The sequence below is a fragment of the Rhinolophus sinicus genome, chromosome 6 (genome assembly GCF_057876585.1).
Source record: "Rhinolophus sinicus isolate RSI-liver-muscle chromosome 6, RSI-T2T, whole genome shotgun sequence".
NCBI lineage: Eukaryota > Metazoa > Chordata > Mammalia > Chiroptera > Rhinolophidae > Rhinolophus > Rhinolophus sinicus.
In genome coordinates this window covers 69,529,320-69,549,858 of record NC_142506.1, presented here as the reverse complement: position 1 = coordinate 69,549,858, position 20,539 = coordinate 69,529,320, and the positions used below count along the sequence as shown (strand labels likewise).

Below are 20,539 nucleotides of genomic sequence, written 5' to 3'. Positions count from 1 at the left end.
CCATGATAAAATGAGCGTGTCATCTCTTTGTTCCCCTCACACATGCTAGGCTCTCAGTAAAAACGCCTGAGTCAGCTGAGTGCTGTTTGCCCTAGGTAGGTAGGTAGGTAGGTAGGTAGGTAGGTAGGTAGGTAGGTAGGTAGGTAGAGGTAACTCATGCCTGCTGCCATGAGTATAGAAAGCTGCAGTTCCTGTTGGGGAGGGCACTTGACTTATCCAAGGCCTAACTGTTTCTACAAAAAAAATTTTTAACACAGAATTGGAGATGTACAATGGTGCACTGACATTTTGCATGTTGTTACCATGACATGCAGAGGCTGCTCAAGTAACTGACATGTGACTAACAAGACTGCTTCCCTGGTAAGTGTGGACAGGTCATTTGGAGGGACCACCCACTGAACGGCAAGTACACAGGCTGGCCAAAATGTTTGTGAAATCTGAAGGCATCGGAGGGCTGACATGACCTTGAAAAAACTGGCCCTTGGCAAAGGTGGAGGCTGGAGGAGGAGGCCTCAGGGGTAGCCTCTCCTGCGGCTTTGCCAGAGTTGGAGGCAGCAGTTTGGAATGAGGCCTTCCAGAAATAGGGGACAGGGATAGGCCTGGTGAATGTCCCTCAGTTCTTTGCACCCCAGAAATAAGGGTGAACCAGAAGTAGGAGACGCAAGGCCTCTCAGAGCATTGCAATTAGATTGAGGTGATCCCCAAACTTTGGTGTAAGCAAACAAAAACTCTCTCTAGAGGAAAATATCATCCTAATCCTGGAATTGTTTTCACAATTTTGCTAATATCCCCAGACAATATCCTGAATACAGTGAAATGTAACCAACCATGTGAGACAAGACAGTAAGAAAACCAGGAAAGCAAGACAATGGAAGCAGGCCCAAAGAGGCTGGAGATGACCTTAAGATAACTGCTTACTATGTTCGAGGAGATACACAAGTTTGGTAATTTCAGTGGCTACCTGAACATGTGAAAACAAGTGAATTTTGGAATTTAAATCCAGGAACCAAAATGAAGAGTTCAGGGGAAGGTTTTAACATCAGATTAGGCACAGCTCAAGAGAGAACTAGAAAACGGGGAACCAGAAATTAATAGATTTGCAAGACTACAACACAAAACTTTATACAACACAACAGAGAGAAATTAAAAGAAAATATTTATGGGGCCAGAAAACTACAGCCGACAGGCCAAGTCCACTCAAGCCAGCATCTGCTTTATTCCGGCTCAGGAGCGGCAAACTGAGGATGGCTTTTACCTTTTTAGTTATATAAGTATCTACAGAATAGCCTCAACTTAGCCTCAGCCCACAGAGCCTAAAATAGTTATTATCTGGTCCTTGAAGAAAAAAATGTGCCAACTCCTGACTAATACTGGAATTGTCTACTTTCCCCCAGACTGATACACAAATTTAGTAAAATCCCAATTTTAAAAATCCCAAGTTGTGTGTGTGTGTGAAATTCAATTCTAAAAATTATATGAAAATGCAGAGAACTACGAATAGTCAAGACAGTCAGAGAGGACAAGATGGGAGACTTTCTCCATTGGATAGAACTCCTAGTTTGTCACAAAGATAGACGGATACACTAAAGGAACCAAACAGCTCAGAAATAGACCCAGGCGGATGGACGCAGTGATTTGTGGCCAAGGTGTGTAACAACTTAGAAGGGCATGAGGCACCTTCTGAAATGCTGGGAACGTCTTGTTGTTTTTAAATCTGGGTGTTGGTCATGTGATAAATTAAGCTGTACTTCTTTTGTGCACTTTTCTGAGTATGTTATACTTTAGTAATGAAAAGGTTTTTAAAAGAATGTAGCTAATGGTCCGATACAAAGCCCACTTTCCTAAATATTCTCTCCCTCAAAATTGGATGGCATTTGTTTTCTATTATCTCCAAAACCTATACACATTTACAAATTAAACCTTTGAGTCTCCTTCCTTACCTGTAAGGAAGGTAAATTTTATAAGCCTGGGGACCAGGGACATCCTGTTTGCTGTGGTACCCCGGTACCTGGCCCAGTGCCTGCCAATCGTAAATACCTGTAAAGGGAATTGAAAGTGAACTCTACTGACTGCTGTGTCATTTTAGCAGGACTCATTTAAAGTAATTCATTCTGGTTTTTCTAAATGGAGCCACCCAATAGTGGGGAGAGCTACAGGCCACGTTGGAGACTTTCACAGGGTTTTATATACTTTTCTAAACTACAGGAAAGTGGGGGGACTAGGACAATTAACTCCTGTGTGCCCACTACCTAGATTCAGCATCTTACTCTCCTGTGTGTACTTTCTTTTCGCTTTGCTGACCTGTTGAAACTCACTTTGGCTATTACAGAAGATACAAATCTGGTTTTGTGCCTAAAAAATTAATACTACCCCAAAATAAGAGCAGCGTACCAGTATTCAAACTTTCCCGGTTGCCACAAATGTGTTTTACAGTCAGTTTTTCAAAGTCAGGGTATAATTAAGGATCAAGCATTATGTTTGTTATTTGTCTCTTAAATCTTTTAATGTAGGACAGTCCCCTCTTTTTTTCTTTAAAGATTTTATTGGGGAGGGAAACAGGACTTTATTGGGGAACAGTGTATATTTCCAGGACTTTTTATTAGGGAACAGTAGTGTGTTTTTCCCAGGACTCATCCACTCCATCCAAGTCAAGTTGTCCTTTCAATCTTAGTTGCGGGGGGCACAGCCCACCATCCCTTGCGAGAGTCGAACCGGCATTTTACGTGTCCCCCATCCTCACGGCCAGCAGAGGGCAGTAGAGGCCACCGCCTGCCGCTGTCCACACTGACACCCTGTAAAGTCCCAGATCCCAGAAGCAGCGTTGTGAGGGCAGGGGTCTTTAGCCTGGGGCTGTGAACATCGAACATAACTTTTAAGGATCCTTAGGAGCCTTTTAGGCAAGGAGGTCTATACCTCTGTTCTCAAAAGGAGAACCGTTTCTAGCACACGAGCCATGGGGACGCCGTGCAGAACGGTCAACTGGGGAACCTCTGCCTTGCCTGCCGGTTCCGAGCCCTCACACCCAGCAGAACACTTGGGGTCACAGAGGGTTCTCTGTCCCACTTCAGCCTTCTCGGGGAGGACGTGTAAAGTCACCCAACCGGAAGGAGAGTCATGCTCTGAGGCCTCCTGGTGGGAAAAGCCACCCCTGCCCACCCACCTGTGGCAGGGCTGGCAGCCAATCTCCCACCTGCCTGGGCCTGTCTGAGGCTCCTGGGCAGGAGGGAGCTCAGACAGCCGCTGAGTATTGGGCCCCCTGAAGCCCTGGGGCTGTGCCAGCAGGAGCAGGCCCCCAGCAGTGAGTGGGGTCCGCCCCTGCCAGCTGGGCCTGGCAGCCTGGGTTCCACTGAGCCTTGTTGGCCTGACCTCAGAGACTTTGCCAAGCACACTCCTCAGGCACTTCACTTGGTGAAGGTTTGGACGAATGAGAAGCCTGGACCCAAAGCTTGCTGCTGGGGGTGGGGGCTAAGCGCGGAGGCTGGGGCTCAGCTGTAAGCATCTCCCCAGCTCCCAGGAGGGATGGCTGTCAAGGCATCCCTGTTCCCCTGCCCCTGGCCAGCGCTGGGCAGCAGGAGGGCAGGAAGCAGCTGCTCCTGGTAATGGGTGTGGCAGGCACAGAGGAGGAAGGAGGTCAGCGGGGAGGCAGCTGGCCGAACTGAGGGGCACGCGGAGGCCTCATAGGGCATGGAGGGGCTTGTCCTCCCGCTTTGCTTCCTCCCCGCCCCCACCAGAGCAGAGGCTCATGGTGTTGTAAAACGGTGTTTTTATAGCTTTTGAATGAGTCTTTTAAAAATTGGGAGGTCTGGGGGCCGACCCAGTGGCTCAGGCGGTTAGAGCTCCATGCTCCTAACTCCGAAGGCTGCTGGTTCGATTCCCACATGGGCCAGTGGGCTCTCAGCCACAAGGTTGCCAGTTCAATCCCTCAAGTCCCGCAAGGGATGGTGGGCTCCGCCCCCTGCAACTAAGATTGAACACAGCACCTTGAGCTTAACTGCAGCTGAGCTCCCGGATGGCTCAGTTGGTTGGAGCACATCCTCTCAACCACAAGGTTGCCAGTTCGATTCCTCCCGGTTTGACTCCCGCAAGGGATGGTGGGCTGTGTCCCCTGCAACTAGAAAACGGCAACTGGACCTGGAGCTGAACTGCGCCCTCCACAACTAAGATTGAAAGGACACTAACAACTGTCACCCCAATAAATTAAAAAAAAAAAAAAAAAAAAGACAACTTGACTTGGGGAAAAAAGGCCTGGAAGTACACACTGTTCCCCAATAAAGTCCTGTTCCCCTTCCCCAATAAATTATTTTAAAAAAGAAAAAAGTTGGGAGGTCTGGGAAGCATTTTTCTCAGTCTGTTGAGATCTTGCTTCCAGCTGTATCTCTGTTCGACTCAAATAAATTTTTGTAAAAATTCTCTACAGGTTTGGAAGAAAATAAAATTGGGAGGTCTAACATAATACTTGGGATTTCCAGCTTCTGAAAAATCTCCAGCTCTGGCACACCAGGCGGATACCCCTACCTGGCACTGCCCTTCAACTGGGCAGACCCTGCCACAGGCCTCACGGTGGGGGCCGAAGGTCAGCTGTCAGTTAGGACAACACTTGCTATTGGCTTCCTCCACCTGTTTGCCTGTTACCTGAGGGCCCTGGGGACACGTGACCAGGGCCAGGCACTGTCCAGGGAGAGGCTGCTCTGATGTGGTCTCGGTCCCTTGCTCACATTAGTCACTCAGCTTCCAAGCCTGAGAAACGTCTGTTTGACTCACCTCCTCTGTGAGCCTTTCCCTGGGGGCTCCAGGCAGTCACCCCTCGTCTGGGCCCCTTAACACAGTATTTCCCACTTGATCAGGAGCTGTCGCAGCCAGAGTCCACGGCCTTCCCGTCACCGCTGGTGCCCAGGGCCTGACACGCAGCTCTCTGGCTCTCACAGCTCCCTCTGTGGAGAACTGTGAACAGGAGCCTACGTGATGGGCCGGGCTGGGGGGTCGACACAGAACTACGAAATCACAGAGGTTGGAGCATGGGCAAGCATTTCAAACAAGCAATGCAAGGCGATTTGATAGTTCATAGGCCACTTTCTTATCACAGTTTTAGAATTTTGAGTTTATGTATTAAAGTCACCATTGCCAGGAATAGACGTGTCTGAAATGGGGAACTGCCTTTTGGAACATGCTCAAGGATTTGTTGTTCAACATGTTGGGCTTGAAATGACAGGAAAAGGGGCCGGCCCGGTGGCTCCGGCGTTTAGAGCTCCATGCTCCTAACTCCGAAGGCTGCTGGTTCGATTCCCACATGGGCCAGTGGGCTCTCAACCACAAGGTTGCCAGTTCAACTCCTTGAGTCCCGCAAGGGATGGTGGGCAGCGCCCCCTGCAACCAAGATTGAACATGGCACCTTGAGCTGAGCTGCCACTGAGCTCCCAGATGGCTCAGTTGGTTGGAGTGCGTCCTCTCAACCACAAGGTTGCCGGTTCAACTCCTCGACTCCCGCAAGGGATGGTGGTCAGCGCCCCCTGCAACTAGAAAAAAATGGCAACTGGACCTGGAGCTGAGCTGCGCCCTCCACAACTAAGATTGAAAGGACAACAACTTGACTTGGAAAAAAGGCCTGGAAGTACACACTGTTCCCCAATAAAGTCCTATTCCCCTTCCCCAATAAAATCTTAAAAAAAAAAAAAAAAAGAAAGAAAGAAAGAAAGAAATGACAGGAAAAGAGCCAATGGAGGGTGTCCGTCATCAGTTGGGGGTAATACACTGAGGCCCCAACTAGAGACCGCTGAGGACCCTGGCAACTTAGTTGGGAAAGGGGAGGGAGTGAAGGGAGGGAGAGAGATGAGTGCCATGGATGGTGACACATGCGGGGCACCTGGCACATTTTGTTGTTTTGAATTCTAACTGGCTCCCTGTTCTGACCCCTTCAAGCCAGTCTGCATGCAGCAGCGACCTTTCCAAAGCAGGGCCAGACCCTTCCCCTCTCCTGTTTAGAGCTTGCCGGTGAGGCTCTATGCCTGCAGGCTTCTCTAGACCCTTGAGTTGGCTTCTACAGCTTTTTAAAAATAACTGCTTTATTGAGATGTAATTCACATACCATAAAATTCACTCTTTTTGATAGTATACAATCCAGCAGTTTTCAGTACATTCACAGAAGTGGGCGCCATCACCACAGTCAATTTTAGAACATTCTGTCGCCCCCAGGGAAGCCCGTGCCTGTCAGCTGTCATGCTCCATCCCCTCCCGTAGCCCCCGGCTGCTCATCTGCTCCTGTTTCCGTGGATTTCAGCCTTTTGCAGGTGGACACTCAGTTGTCCCAATGCCATTCGCTGAGAAGACCCCTTTCTGCCCCAGCCCTCCTCCATCTCGGCTCCCCACTGAACCAGGTTCCTTGTCACTTCTGGTCCACTTCTCCGCGTGCTGTTCCTTTCACTAGGAAATCTCCCTGAGCTTCTCCCTCGTTACCCAGCCATCTTCTCTGGTTATCTGGTAGGTCTAGGCTTCGATGTCACATCTTCCAAAAAGCCTTTTCTAAGCCCCCAGGAGTTTGTGCTCCCCTGTACTTAACACCAGCAGTGTTGTCCTGTGTGCCTGGCACATAGTAGGCACTCAGTAAACAGCTGACGAATGGATGGGTCTCAGAAGCTCAGGAGAAGACTGTTTCCAGGAGGAAGACTAGCCAGTGTTGTGAACTGCAGAGCTAAGGAGAACGAGGCCTGAAAATATGCCGCCGTTTTGACTCTTTTTGTCATTACAAGTAGGGAGCAGTTCCAGCTACACCAAGGATGCAGAAGCCAGTGGGGTGAAGGAGGGACCGGGCGTTACAAAGTATTTATGAGTCTGTCAGGAGAGGAGGGGATACATGGGCACTATGAGCAGCTTAAAGGGATACAGTTCAGATGCATTTTATTGCTACGGGTCCGTCTGCTACTTTCCTGAACTTCCGGGAGTTTGGCTTCTCATGTTGTCAATTCTAGGGACGCCGCTGCCGCTGACTTCCCCATGCACCCTGCCTGTAACTGCGTACGTTCGAACGTGTGTTTGCACACACAACACCCTGCATTGGTGCTGAGCTCAGCATCTCAAGGGCCTAAAGATTCTGCGAGTGACCAAGGCCTTTCCCCACCTTGGGCGAAAGTGTACCTGCCCCAGGAAAACACGCTCCATGAGTCGCTTGTTTGGATAGAAAAAGGAAGGAACAGGTCTGTTGACAGCTCAGTGGCACCAAAGGCACAACAGTCTGTCCTTGTGGCCTTGCACGCCTGTCACTGGAATGAGGTGGCTTTACCTTTTTACACCCTGCTGATTTGTCTTCAGCTCTGAGCTGCTTTCCTATTTTGGCACTTTCCTCCCAGTGGTTCACGTGGCCAATGATGAACCCACCACCCTGGTCCGCGCTCGCCACCAGCCTTACACAGCTCGCATTGTACCCCACGCTTTCCAGAAATCTCTCCCAATCCATCTGCCCTTCCTTCCAAGAGGCAGCCCAGGGAGGCAAAGCTGATATGACATGCCATTGTCAGTGTACGCTGGCTGGCGAGGGTGGGCACAGGGCTAGGGTGGCACGCTCTTGGGGACCACCTCTTCCTGTCCCTGCTCCTGTTTCCCATCTGTACTCTCTTTCAGTGGAGGCGATGTTTAAGTCCTTGTGACTAAAAGTGTGTCCTTCCTCCAGCAACACCCGCTTCCCCTAGAAGCCTGCCAGAATGCTTGTCGGGTTAGCCAGAATCTGCATTTTAGTGACACCACCGGGCGCCTGTATGCACACGACAGTTTAGGCCTCTCTCAGCCCTTTGATGCTGAGTCCCTGTGGGTCCCTCCAACTCTTCTTCAAGCCTGAATTTTATGGCACATGGCTCAAGGCTCAATAAGTATTAGCTATTATTATAGGTACGGGTCGTTTTGCTTTTGCCCAGTTCATCCTCCCAAAGCTCTCCTTTGAAGAAGATGGATTAGGAAAAGCACTTCTAGAAGCCAGGAGCCCAAGGTTCTTGTCCCAGTTTGGCCGCTGACTGTGTGACCTGAGACCCTGACCCCTGAGCTTAGCTCCTGGTCCAGAAAACGGAGGGAATTGGACTATGTGACTCTAAGGCCTTTTGTAATCCCAGCGATTCCGCCTTTCTTTAGCAGCTCATTTCCATCTCCACCCTCCTTCCTCATTCCCGACACATGTGTCTGCCAGGTTCGGGTCCCCAGGACACAGTGCTGCTTTTTCTCCTCCCTGTTCTCTTCTCCTTCCCAGCTGCCCTACTTGTCTTCATGTCTCCACTCCCCCTGGGGAGCCCATCCCTCCGTGGAACTCACTCTTCTCTGCCGGGTTTGTCTCATAGGTTTGAATGTGACACTCTCCAGCCTCCTAGTGGTCTCACCGCCCTTCTCCTGCCGCACCTGTCCTGGGGCACGACAAAGGCAAAACGTACCTCCTTTCGTAAAAGAACACGGTTTACCCCAGTGGCTTCCAGCTTTGCCAGGAGAGAGGCGGAGTGGGCTTCATGAGGGTAGTGGAAGGACTTCACTGACACAGGCAGGGCTCTGTCCCCTCTGCAGCTCCTGTGGCCTTCTCCTGTCGTGCTGGGAGCACTCTGTGTTGCACAGTTTTCTGGAACACGCAGGAGAGAGACAGAATCAGAGAAGGACCAGCGCTTCCTTGGGACACTTCCTTCCCTGACATCAGCCTGGCCACACGGACCGGTCCTTCTGTCTCTCCCTGGCTCACCATCTGCCCAGCCTGTGAACACAGGCGTACAGGCCGCTACCTGGCTCTCTCCTTCCCATTCTCCTTGGGTGACCTTCCCCACTCCTGTGGCTTTACGGACTGTGTATGTTGTATGTGTGTGTGTGTGTGTGTGTGCCCATACAGTGTGTGCGCACGTATGCACACGTCATCTCACACACGTGTGCACACACGTCCACACACACTGCTAACTGCCATGGCACATCTGATCACCAGCCCTCGCCCGTGTTTTGGGTTCCCAATTACTCAACTGTTCATCAACTAGGATGAGCAAGAGCTAGCTCACCTCTAACAGAGGGAAAGAGAACTACCGATTCCGGCTGCCTCCCAAACCTGTCCTCCCCGTTTTCCTGGGCTCCGTAAACAGCCCCACCGCTCGCCCAGTTACTCAGGGGAGAGATCCCGGAGGCACCCTTGACGCCTCTCCCCTCAGCGTGCCACAGTCCATTATGTAGCCCTGTGACCTTTTCTTCCAACATGCGTCCAGAATAGGGTGCTCCGCCAGCATCTCACTGCTGTTTGGCAGCTTTCAAGACTACACAGGGGCAGCTCTCAACCTGCGTGTAAGTGCATCAGCGTATAAGGGCAAGTATTGTTTTGCGAAACTTTTGTTCTTTTCTGAGACTGTTGGTGTGTAAATGAAAGGGCTGGAGATCACAGTCAAAAGAGAGTGAGGCCGCAGTGGCCTGGCGGGGAGAGTGTGGGCCTGTGCCGCAGGGTAAGAGGCAGCCAGCGGTGAGATCTGGGCTAGGGTTTCCATGTCCCCTTTCCTCAGCTTTAGAGAAGTCAGCTTGGTGTTTGGGGACCAAAGGCCCGAGGACCATTCCAGTCCCAGCTCTGTTACTACTTGTGTCACTTTGGCCAATTAACCTTTCTGAGCCTCAGTTTCTCCATCTGAAAAATGGTGACAGTATCCACCTACTCCGCAGTTGTTGTGTGTCCAGTAGTCTAGTGACTCCCAACCACTGGTCCTATCTTATTCCTGGTAGTACAGCGGTTCCAGTTCTCACCGATCACACCTTCCTGCCAGGGGATAGAAGAAAGGAAATTAGCACTTAGGATTTTGTGTGTCAGACCCTGTGCTCAGAGAACAGGAGACACAGTTTGGTGGAACTCTGTGGTTTCAGGCGAGCATCGTGGGGGCCTAGTGTTGTGTGCAGGTCTCACGTCATTGGAAGACTTTCATCCCAGACATTGGGAATTCCAAACTTCCCAACTCTCCAAGGCCAGCGAGCCTATGAGGGGCTGCTCAGCCCAGAGCTCTTAGTTAGTTAGGGGTGGTGGCAGCTGCAGGATGTCAGCCTTTTGCAGCAGCACAAGGTTGGGAGTCCAGGACCTCCAAAGTGGCCCAACCAGAATGAGAGGAAACACCCGAAGCCTTGGCCTGGCATGGGTGACTTTGCTCAGGGCTGGTGACCATGGGAATATCCAGCTGCCAGTGTCCGTTGGAGGCTCCCTGGGGAGGGGAGGCCCTGAGCCCTGATCCCCTCCTGCTGAGTCAGCAGAGAAGGGTTCCAAGACTGGAGAAGAAGAAGAGGTATTTGGTTACCAGGTATCATCCCTGGATCCAGACCAGCTTCCCAGGGACAGAAGCCCAGACATGAGACCTTTGTCATGGTGTGAGCTGATCTGCAAGGGGGGCCTCAGTGGCTCGCTGTGGGGCAGAGGTACCTACAAGAGACTAGCCCCCCAGAAAAGGGAAATGAGCACGGCAGGGCCACAGGGAGGACAGTTTATCGGCCTTTGTGGTGCCCCCAACCCCCACGTGCTGATCTGCTTCTGGCTTCACCTGGGAGCCAGATTTTCCTCCAGTCCAGTCCAAAGCTCCATCCTCAGCCAGGCGGAGCCACAGACACGCAAGCAACCCCCCCCCCCCCAGCAAATATTTGTGGAGCTTCTACCAGGTGCCTGGTGGGGAGGTGGGGGAGGGGGGAGACTAGAGACCATCCCTCCTTCGGTCCCCGCGGCTTGCAGTCCGGCGGAGTGGTGCGCATAGGGGAAGAGGGCAGGACCGCCGCGCCGAAAGACAAATCCCGAGTTCTAAGTGCAGTACCAGAGTAGTAACGAGGCGATGTGGGAGGGCACAGGAATAAAACGCGGAGGCCAAAAAGGCTGCTGCCACCAAAGACTCCAGGGCACCAAAAGTGGTGGGAGAGATGATGGCACTGAATTGGCGAGAGGAGCTGAGATGGACCGCGAAGAGGTAGAGGGAAGGCCTGGTCGCTGGGGAGAGGGAGGCAGAGGAGAATCAACAGGCCTGGGAGGGAAGGTGGTGTCAGAAGGGACGCAGTACCAGGAATGTGCAGACCCGAGATGAGGGCGGAAGGGAGCCCTGGAGAGCAGCGGGCGGCGGGGGGATGTGTGTACGAGTGTTGGGGGTGGGGGGAGCGCCCTACACGTGCGCTACGTGCTGCGCGAGCCTCTCCGCCAGCCCCCCCCCCCCCCGCCCGCCCGCCCTGGCCGCTGGGAGCCCGGCTGCCCCCATTCCCGGAGCCCGGTGTCGGGCGGTGCGCGGGGGCTGGGGCCGGGGGAGAAAGTCGTCCCCAAGTCTGGAAATCTGCAGCGTAGCCTTTCGATTTAGGCCACCGGAAGAAACGCGGGGGGCGCCCCCTCTCAGGCTGGCGGACCAAGGGGCGCAGGCCGGGGGGTGGGGTCGGGCAGGTTGGGGCCCAGCCCGCCGGGTGAAGACGGAGACCCCCAGGAGTGTGTCCAGAGGATCCGGGGCTGCACAGATGGGGGCGGTTGGGGGACGGAGGCCCGGCGGGGCGGGGTGTCCGGGAGTAAGGAGGGGTTCCTGGAGACGTGGCACTCGGAGGGGGGCTGGTTCCGCCCCGGCCGCCCAGGCTCCGACTCCACTTTCCCTCGGGAGCCCGAACCTGACCCCGTCCAGGGCTCGCGCCCAGCGCTCCGGGAGCCCTAGTCCGAGGGCTGCAGGCGGGGGTTGCCCGGTCCGGCCTCCCGGGCATCCCGCGGTGGGGACCAGACAATGCGCCCGGGCCCCGCCCCCGAGGCCGTGCAGCCAATCGGCGCCCGTGGCCGGGCTCTTTAAAAAAAGAAGGGCCGGCGCGGCGGTGTCAGCTGGAAGATCCCTCCGCCATGTAAACACGCATCATAAAGGGCGGGGGCGTAGCCTGCCGGAGCCCTCCCGGCCTCCGGTCCCCTCACTGCCTGGGCGACCGCCTCTCTCAACGTCACAGCTCTGCCTCACCTGGGAGCCGCAAAATCTCAGCACTTAGGGCCACCACCGGAAACTGAGAGCGAGCTTGGGAGTTGGGAGCGGGCGGGAGTCCTGGCAAACAGGACGTACACAGAGCTAGAAGGATGTCCTTAGGTTGTGCTGTGCACCTCGATTAAGTAACATTCACGACTCATATATGGCTACAATTTTGCTCAAAGTTATGCTTGCCTGGCTTGAAGGATGACACCGTTAAGTGTGAAATAGTCTTGGTGCTCTCCCAAGAGAGCATAAGACAGGAATCAACTCCAGCAAGACCCTCAAAAGCGCAGAACGTCCTTGACAAAGGGCAACGAGGATGACCTTTCTCGCTAACATTTTATTATGAAAAATTATCAAATACTCAGCAAAATTAAAATAATTGTGCAGCAAATTCTTCCATACTCACCACAGCACCTAGATTCTAGTTTTTTAAAAATAATTTGCTATGTCTCGTGTCTGTTTCACACTGATGATTCTTTCTCTAATCTGATGTCAGCTGCCCCTTGGCTTAAGTCTCCACTGCAGTGGGAAGCAGAACAGGCTCACCTATGTCCCAAAGCGCTGGGGAGCTAAGAAACAGACTACCTTCTCCCAGGACCTCTCTGAACTCTTTTGGGGAACAAGTACCTCCAGGAAGAGTCTTTTGAAAAGGCGGCTCCCCCGTCCCCTGTTAATTGGAGAACCCTTAAGGATAGAGACTTCCTCTCGGTGAATCTGAGAGCAGGGCCAGGACTCGTGATGGCTCCTAGAGGCCCTGGCAGATAGTCCTTTCATGGGTTTGGCTGTTTGCTGGATAAAAGGTCTTTTTAGTGTGGAAGTCCTATTTTTTGAGTTTCCTCTCTCCCCTTTTCTAGGGTAGGACACTATCCTCCCTCCCCTAAACCCCAAAAAGTGCGTCGAAAGTGTTGATATGTCTTAAAGTCACTTAACCTTTCTGGGTCTCCATTGCCTGCTCTGCAAAATGGGGATATAGCAGGACCTACCCAACAGGATAGCTGTGAAGATCCAATGGGCCAACATACTAATATATGCAAAGCATTTACATCAATGCCTTACATTCAGCGTTAAATAATAAAATTTACATCAATGCCTTACGCTGAGCGTTAACTCAGGCATTACATAAATAATAGCTCTTTATTATAAATACACTAGTAACTCTCCAGTTCTCATCTCTCCCCTTCAGCCTCTTGGCTAGTTCCAGCTGTACCAAAGACCCCCAAACTCAACACGTGCCATAGTGAACACACTCTCTCCCTCCCCAGACTGACTTCTTGCTCGCATAATGTGGGTGAATGGCCTGCAATGCCAAGGGGCCAGCATACACACAGGCCTGTACTCCTGTCAGGAGCCCTGCTAGGCTAGCAGACCATGCTGCAGTCTCTTTTTGCAAGTCAAAAGGACTAAGCCCCAAGAGACTTTCAGACCCCCACGCACTGATTAAGGCCTCCGGGGTAGCCATGGCTTTCAGTGAGAACTAAGGCAAACCCTCAGGTCTAGTGCCTTTCAATATGGTCATTTATTCACACAGAAAAGCAGTGGAAGGAACAGCCTCCTAACATGGTCACAGCACAGTGTAATCACAGCAATACAGCCGTCAACGTAGCAATAAGTAAGTATTTTGTACCAAACCCATCCCAGAGTCAATCAGAAGCCAGTGCAGGGGTTGCTGGTCCTGGAGGTCAGTCTGGAGAGGATCTGATCTCGCTGGGGAGTGAGGTCGAAGCTCAGAGGTTCGTGGAGCAGCTTGGTCCTCTGTCAATTGAGACGCCTCCCCGAGCTGTCAAAGTCCTGGGCTCTTAAGGACTTCAGCAGAGCCCTATGACACCACCTTATCAGTCCTTGCAGACTTGTTTCCTATCAGCCCATCCAACTGCCACGCTGTCCGTCTGGTGGTGGTGACTTGTACAAACAAGTTGTCTTCATGGGAAATTTCCACAGCACTCAAGTGTCCAAGATGGAGTCACTCTTGCTCATATAAAACCACACTTGCAGGGGCCCTCTGCATAACCCCAGCCACCTAATCATCCTGGATACCTTATTGTGCGTCCCCCATTCATCACCACGTCCTAACTTTACATCCCCATTTGCATCCCTTCCTCCTAGTGAGTGGCACGCTTCCTGAATTTAGGCCCCATCGTTTCTCCTCCGGATGGCTCCCATCTTTGGCTCCTTTCACACCCATGAGGTTGGGGACCACTCTGTTCTCTGCAACGCCCCCACCTTGCAATACGCAGAGGCTGCATCACTTATGATGCGAGTGAATTTGAGGAGGTCGCTTAACCACCCTGCGCCTCACTGTCCTTATCCGTACGGTGGGAACAGGAGTCCTGCCTTGCAGGGCTGCTGTGCGGGTTAAGGGCTTAATCACGGAAGCCCGGAGAACAGAGCCCAGGCTCCAAGGCTCAAAGTGTCAGCTCATCCTTATCCTGTCACTATTGTTTTCCCGCCTCCACGCCTTTCTTCCGGCCGAGCTGCTGCCGGTCCCCCTGGGGTCTTCCTGGGGGTGCATCTCCGCCGTGGCACTTAACACCCACCGGGTGCAGCCACCACCGGCATAATGCGACCCTGGGTGCCCGCCTCCGCCAGATGTGGCTTCTGGAGAGAAGGGCCTGAGGCACGTAGCAAACCGGCAATGGACACCGGCTCCCGGGACCGCAGGGGCGCCCACAGCCCCGCGCAGGCCCGCCCCGCCCGTTCGGGGGCGGAGGGGTGGGGGCGGGGCGGGACTCCTTTTCCTCGCCGCGGCGGCGGAGGCGCACGGCGTGGCTGGCGCAGACGCCGTCGTCGTCGGCGGAGGAGGAGGAGGAGGAAGGCTCAGGCGCCCGAGGAAGGCTGAGGAGCCCGGCGCCGCTGTCGCCGAGCCGCAGCCCGGAGCCCCGTCCTCGTCCCCGCCGGACCGCGGCGATGGAGCCGGCCGCCGCGCCGCCCCCTGGCCCGCGCCCCGCGCCGCCCCTCGGGGGCCCCGGCCCGCTGGGCGAGTTCCTGCCGCCGCCCGAGTGCCCGGTGTTCGAGCCCAGCTGGGAGGAGTTCGCCGACCCGTTCGCCTTCATCCACAAGATCCGGCCCATCGCCGAACAGACGGGCATCTGTAAGGTGCGGCCGCCGCCGGTGAGTCAGGCGGGCCGGGCCGGGCCGGGGTCGGGCCGCCGGGAAGGGCCGGGGCCGGGGCCGCGGGGCCCGAGGGATCGGGGCTGGCGGCGGGGACCTGGGGGCCGGGGGCGCGGGCGCTGCGGGCCGGGAGGGGGCGCGGGCGCCGGAGTTGTGCGCGCAGCAAAGTTTCAATATGGCGGCGGCGCCGGGTCCTTTGTGTGACGGCGGCGGCGGCCCGAGCGGCCCTCACCTGGGCCGGCGCCCTGCGGGCCGGGGCGGGGGCCGAGGTGAGCGGCCGGGGCCGAGGTGAGCGGCCGGGGCGGGCGGGCCCACGGGCCCGGGGGCGGGCGGGCGGGCGGGCGGGGGCGCCGACCGACGGGAGCAGCGCCGAGGGCCGAGCGCCGGGCCCCCTCCCCGCGAGCTGAGCGGCGGTCGCCGCCGCCCCCGGGGCTCGGGCAGGGTCCCCAACGGCAGCGCCGGCCGCGGGCGGAGGCCCTCCCCGAGCCGGACGCGCCCGCGCGGCCTGCACGGCGGTTGGACGGCTCGGGCCGTTGGAAGGGGGTTTAACCGCCGTCCCGCGGGGACGCGTCGCGCGGCCCCCGCCCCCGCCCCCCCGGGACCGGCCGCCCCTCCTGCCCCCCCCCCGAGCTGGCTCTCGGCGGTGACATTCCGAGTCGCGGGGCCGTGACGTGACCGCGCCGCGGTGCGGGGAGAGCTCGGGCCCTGCGCCCGCGGCCGAGACGCCGACGCCTGGCCTCGGGTTTCCCGGACGAGTTTGCAAACCCAGGCGGAGTACGTGCCGGGATCCCCGGCGGTGGCGCGGGCGCCGAGAAAATGGGCGACTCCCGCGCCGGCTGCGGCTCGTTCCGGACGCTGAGCGGGGGGCTTCCCGGCGGCTTCGGGAGGGGCCGTGAGCAGTGTCGGCGTCGGGGGGTCTGTCCAGAAATGGGGCACCTGAGCGGGGCGGCGGTGACAGCGTGTGCGGAGCGGGGGCCCTGCGCGGGGGCCCCCGTCGCGGCGGAGCAGGACCGGGGAGCCTCCTGCTTCCTTTCTTCCCTGGGCCTTTCATAGGCGCTTTTCCCAAAAAGGTAACGTTGCTCCGCTCGGGCCTGGCCGCCCCTTTCCTCCTGCGGCCGAGATGCTGACGCTGAGCCTCGCAGGGTGTCGTGGGCTGAACGCCCGGCGACACGACGGCCACCATTTTGAACGGAGGGTCGTGCCCCCCGAGCCTGAGAAGGGGGTACCGGGCCCCGCGATCCGCACGCGCGCCCAGGCCCCGTCTGGAGGCCGCCTTTGTTTAACGCGCCCGAGTGCCACATGGAGCGAGTTGGGGACTGTTTGTTGTTGATGGGACCGCGAAGGTGACAGCGTGCCAGAGGTGGTGTCGCTCCACGGAGGGTCTGCGTGGAACAAAAGCTTCTCAGGACATGTAAACAGTCTTTGCAATGGAAACTGTTTTGTTTTAGGAAGTGAACTGTGACAAGTGGTTTCATACAGTTGAGATAAAGCAACAACAACAAGGTATGAAACCTTTTTCTGTGGCAATAGCTACATCGCGCCTGTGTTTCCAGATGACTTTTGCTCACTAAGTTTTCGGAATACAATTGGCTGTATTCAAATAGGGGCCGGGTCTGTGGGTATCTTGTTGTCAGGAGCTTCAGGGGAACAATTACGAAGCATGTCCTGTTCCTTTTGTTCATTGTATCGAATGGTGCTTACAGCTGCTTTCTCACTGAGGGCCCTAAACTGCTGGACTTTTGAAAACTTGGGGTTCACAGAAGTTTGAAAGTATGCTGAGATAAATGTGATAAAAGGTAATACATCAAGAAGACTGTTCTCAAATCCTGAGTTAAAAGTTTAAAGAGGAAAACAAACTTGTTTCAAATTACATCAAGTATGTAGGATAGCCAAGCTTGTTTCTTGTTTCTTTTAATTTTCAATTAATCTGACTTCTGGTTTTGTGACTTTAAAATGCAAATTTGTCATTTCCTCCTTGATGTACTTAAATATGTCTTTTTAAGGACAAATTACATTTTCCATGTCATTTTGTGATAGTTGGAGATGATTAATTTTAGGGGTATAACTATTTGGCAGAAAATAGTTGGCTGCTTTGTAAATACTTTTTTGAGTCTCCCAAGTTTGAATAGAATATAGTTGATGGCTTTATTTTCTTTTATTTTTTTTAATTTGAATCTCTAACTTTATTCATAGTAATTTGTAATCAATTATGTCTGTGGGTGTGAGTTGATGGCTTTAATAACTTTCTTTGTTGTCCTCAAACATCTAACATTTGGCCATAAGTAGGCAGATTCCACAAATTTCTTTGGCAGTGTCCAAAAGTCAGGGGTTTAAATTTAAATCAAACCCCAGATGACACAATTTTTTCAACTTTAACTCCTGTGGTCATTAGTTTGACCCCTTCGTGTAAAACTTAAGTGTTTTACAGTCAGCATGTTGGAGTGAGTCTATTAGTTCACCCTTAGGAACAGGTAAGACCTTAATCCTTTCTTTGTACGATAGAGGTGTTAGTGAGACGGAGCGCGTGTCCTCTCTTTCCAGCCTGTCATTGTCCCGACATTTAGGTTGGATTGACGAAGGCCTAACCTCTTTTCCCAGTTTCCTTGATGTCTGTCATGAAACTTTTCTCTAGTTGTGATACTTTGGCCACCTTAAACCCTTAACATTTGGAGAAAAGGCTTATCCTTGAGTGAAGGAAGAATTTATAATTACCTTTAAAAATGGCAGCTTCATGGAGCTATAATTCACATACCGTCCAATTTATCAGTTTAAAGTGTGCAGTTCAGTAGTTTTTAGTATTTTCACAGAGTTGTATAAGGATCACCATAGTCAGCGTGAGAACGTTTTCATCACCCACAAAAGAAATCCCACATGCACTTGTAACTACTTTTTAAGACAGATTTAGGACTATACGGCTCAGAGGAAAAACTTTTTTCTTCTCAGTTGGTAGGAGGCTGGATTAAGTCCTACAGTTCTAGCTTGAATCTGCCTTAAACAAAGCAAAAACAACTTCATTTGTTGTAGTCTTTGTATGGGTATTTAGCTAAACTTGACTTTGCCAGTGGTAAACTGGTCACCCTGGGAGCCACAAACATATCCATCAAGTTGTACTCTTAGTGAACTAATCAACACAGTTAATAGACTTTCAGACTAGACATTGAGTGATATTACAGGTAAACGAGGCAGCTGGAGAGTCATGTCCCACCCCTACTGGAAAAATGTCCCTCGCTGTGATGGTAGTATTTGTTTTTAAACATGCAACCTAAACCTTTTTAAAGAGCAAATGAATACAGAATTGCCTTTGAAAAGTATTAATAAATGTTCTGTATTAAAGCTGGGGTTTGGATTATTGTGTTATTTATTGAGAGACACTGATAAGAGAAAGTTATTAATCCCCAATTTCATTCTTTGTCTCTAAGGTACTTAATTTTATGATGTGTTGGCCCAGACTCAGAGTGTTTCTGGTTAATAGATTAGTAGTAAAATTATGTGTTTAATTTGGGGACAATGACAAAGTCCAGGATGTTTAGGATACTTTAATATAGGCAGACAAAAATCTGCCAGTGAGAATTTTCTTTTAAAAAGGCAAAAAAAATATTGTAAACTATTCAGTTAAAAAAAGAGTCTGGTTTATGTGCTGTAAATGGGATCTTTTTGTAGACTTGCATAGCTTCTCATTGTTGTCTCAGTGGGACCACACTAAGGTTTGACTACAGAAAAGGACAAAGAGAGAGCTCATGCCCCCAGATGAAATGTGGTTAGGTCTCTGGACCCATGTCCCACGAAGCCTGCTGTGCACCTCTTCGCAAAGGCCATCTGTAGGGTGAAAACCAGGAACCTAGAAAAACCTTGCTTCCTTGCACAGCCCTTTCAGTTGGTCTGTGTTGAGCTGGTGGTGTGGTTCTTGTTTTTTTGTCCTTCTAAGAGAATTTGATAGTCTCCGGAGATTATGCTAATATACTTGTTTTAAGTGCAGAAGATCATTGCCAACCTCAAAAAAAATTTTTTTTTAATTAGATGGAATAAATGTTGGAAACTGAAGGGCTGGCTGTACTTTCCTTTCTGAAATTTCTTTTACCGTGTTTCCCTAAAAATAAGACCTAGCTGGACCATCAGCTTTAATGCATCTTTTGGAGCAAAAATTAATGTAAGACTTGGTCTTGTTTTAATATAATATAAAGACCGAGTTCTTATATAATATAAGATCAGGTCTTGTATTCCTTTTTGCTCCAAAAGACACATTAGAGCCGATGGTCTGGCTAGGTGTTGTTTCCGGGGAAACACTGCGAGCTTGGGTCTTTTGAAGAGAAGTCACCAGGGGTCCCTTTGGGGTGATTGGCTGGGTGGAGTGATAGATACTTCGGGAAAGTGTTACCACGGGCTTACTGCCATTTACTTTGAGACGTTTAGACCTGGACTTTAAAATCTGAGTTGTGAGAAACTTGATTTAGACATGACAATTGTATGCAGCCCGACGAAGATTTCTTAAGCATTTAAAAGAGAAAAGTTAAATGAGATGTTACCTTTGTACACCTCCCAAAATTCTTCCAAAAATGTTCCTTTTCTGCCATTAACTATTAGATGAATTCTATGGTGAATTTACTTTTTTATACTTCCAAGTTTATGAACCTGACTAATGAGGAAAAGCTGCTTCCAGGGCACTGAGACTTTTCTGTTTCATTATTGTAAGGTATTTGGAACAAAGATGTAGAATTGGACTTTAGTGCCTTCTTGTAAAGTCCCTTTTGTTTTTTGAAGCATTCACATCTTTAATTGTAGACCATTCCTCTTAAAGCATCACTACCATCTGTACACCTTTAGACGTAACCTGGAGCCATCCCATCTGTTCATCTGTTTTGTTTTATCGTGATTTAAAGTTTCCTCCTGGATGTAAAGACTAGTTACTTTCCTCTGCTAGAATCATCACTTCCACGGAGTAAATTGAATTTTTTAATTATGGAAATGTTTAGGCGTATTCGTGAGCATGAAGACTCTAGTCCCTTTAGCTACTTTCCCGGCTGTAAGACAGCAGAAGGCAGGGTACAGCGTGGGGTGAGAGCGCACGTGTGGCCGTCCCTTGTTGAGAACAGCTTAGCTTTTGTCTTCCTAGGGGTGTGAGTGACCTTGGGCACTCAGGGACGCGGTCCCCGCCTTCAGTGAGTGGCAGACACTGTCCAGGTTGCACAGTGGCTTTGTTGCGCATTTGTTGGAACCTGTGTAGAAAGAAACGTGACCATCTTCAGACCAACTCTTGGCACAAGTTTGGTGGTGGATGGAGGGCATCCTTCACTCCCCGTCTGCTCGTTGTTCAGTTTCCTATCTGCCAGACTTCCTGTCAGCAGCACGGAGCTGGGAGTCAGGAGTCACCAAGAAACAGGATGAAGCCCATTTCTGGAAAGGAGTTTCATGGAGACGAGAACGAAAAGGCCCTAATGAGCTGTTGGTCAGACTGACTGTTAGGCTCACTTCTGTGAAGAACGGTGCTTTGACTTGCA

At 52.1% G+C, this 20,539-nt stretch overlaps 2 protein-coding genes across 11 annotated transcripts in view; one reads left to right on the top strand and one right to left on the bottom strand.

The window, feature by feature from the left end:
* Window positions 1-18: 18 nt before the first annotated feature.
* Window positions 19-14,632, bottom strand: LOC109457745 (uncharacterized). Of its 8 annotated transcripts, none has more exons than XR_016021614.1 (3): window positions 9,642-14,632; window positions 9,184-9,276; window positions 19-8,584 (listed from the first exon to the last, which is right to left on the bottom strand). XR_016021614.1 is itself a non-coding variant. In XM_088799218.1 (2 exons), exons 1-2 carry the CDS (start codon window positions 11,683-11,685, stop codon window positions 9,726-9,728), a joined length of 930 nt encoding a protein of 309 aa, XP_088655344.1. In that variant the 5' UTR covers window positions 11,686-14,632; the 3' UTR covers window positions 19-9,725. The 8 variants fall into 8 exon arrangements, 1 of the variants encoding a protein (XP_088655344.1); XR_012490994.2 differs by having other exon boundaries at window positions 19-9,276; window positions 9,642-9,742; window positions 10,269-14,632; XR_016021610.1 differs by having other exon boundaries at window positions 19-9,276; window positions 9,642-9,742; window positions 10,773-14,632.
* Window positions 14,633-14,664: 32 nt separating this feature from the next.
* KDM5B (lysine demethylase 5B) overlaps window positions 14,665-20,539 on the top strand; it is a 50,996-nt gene continuing 45,121 nt past the window's right edge. Inside the window, exon 1 of one of the 3 annotated variants that reach the window (XM_019750845.3) lies at window positions 14,665-15,044. In XM_019750845.3, coding sequence (XP_019606404.3) covers window positions 14,841-15,044 — 204 coding nt within the window. In that variant the 5' untranslated portion in view covers window positions 14,665-14,840. Of the gene's footprint in view, window positions 15,045-15,783; window positions 16,115-20,539 lie in introns of those variants that run through there. The other 2 variants (XM_074317139.2, XM_019750846.3) reach the window with 2 other exon arrangements.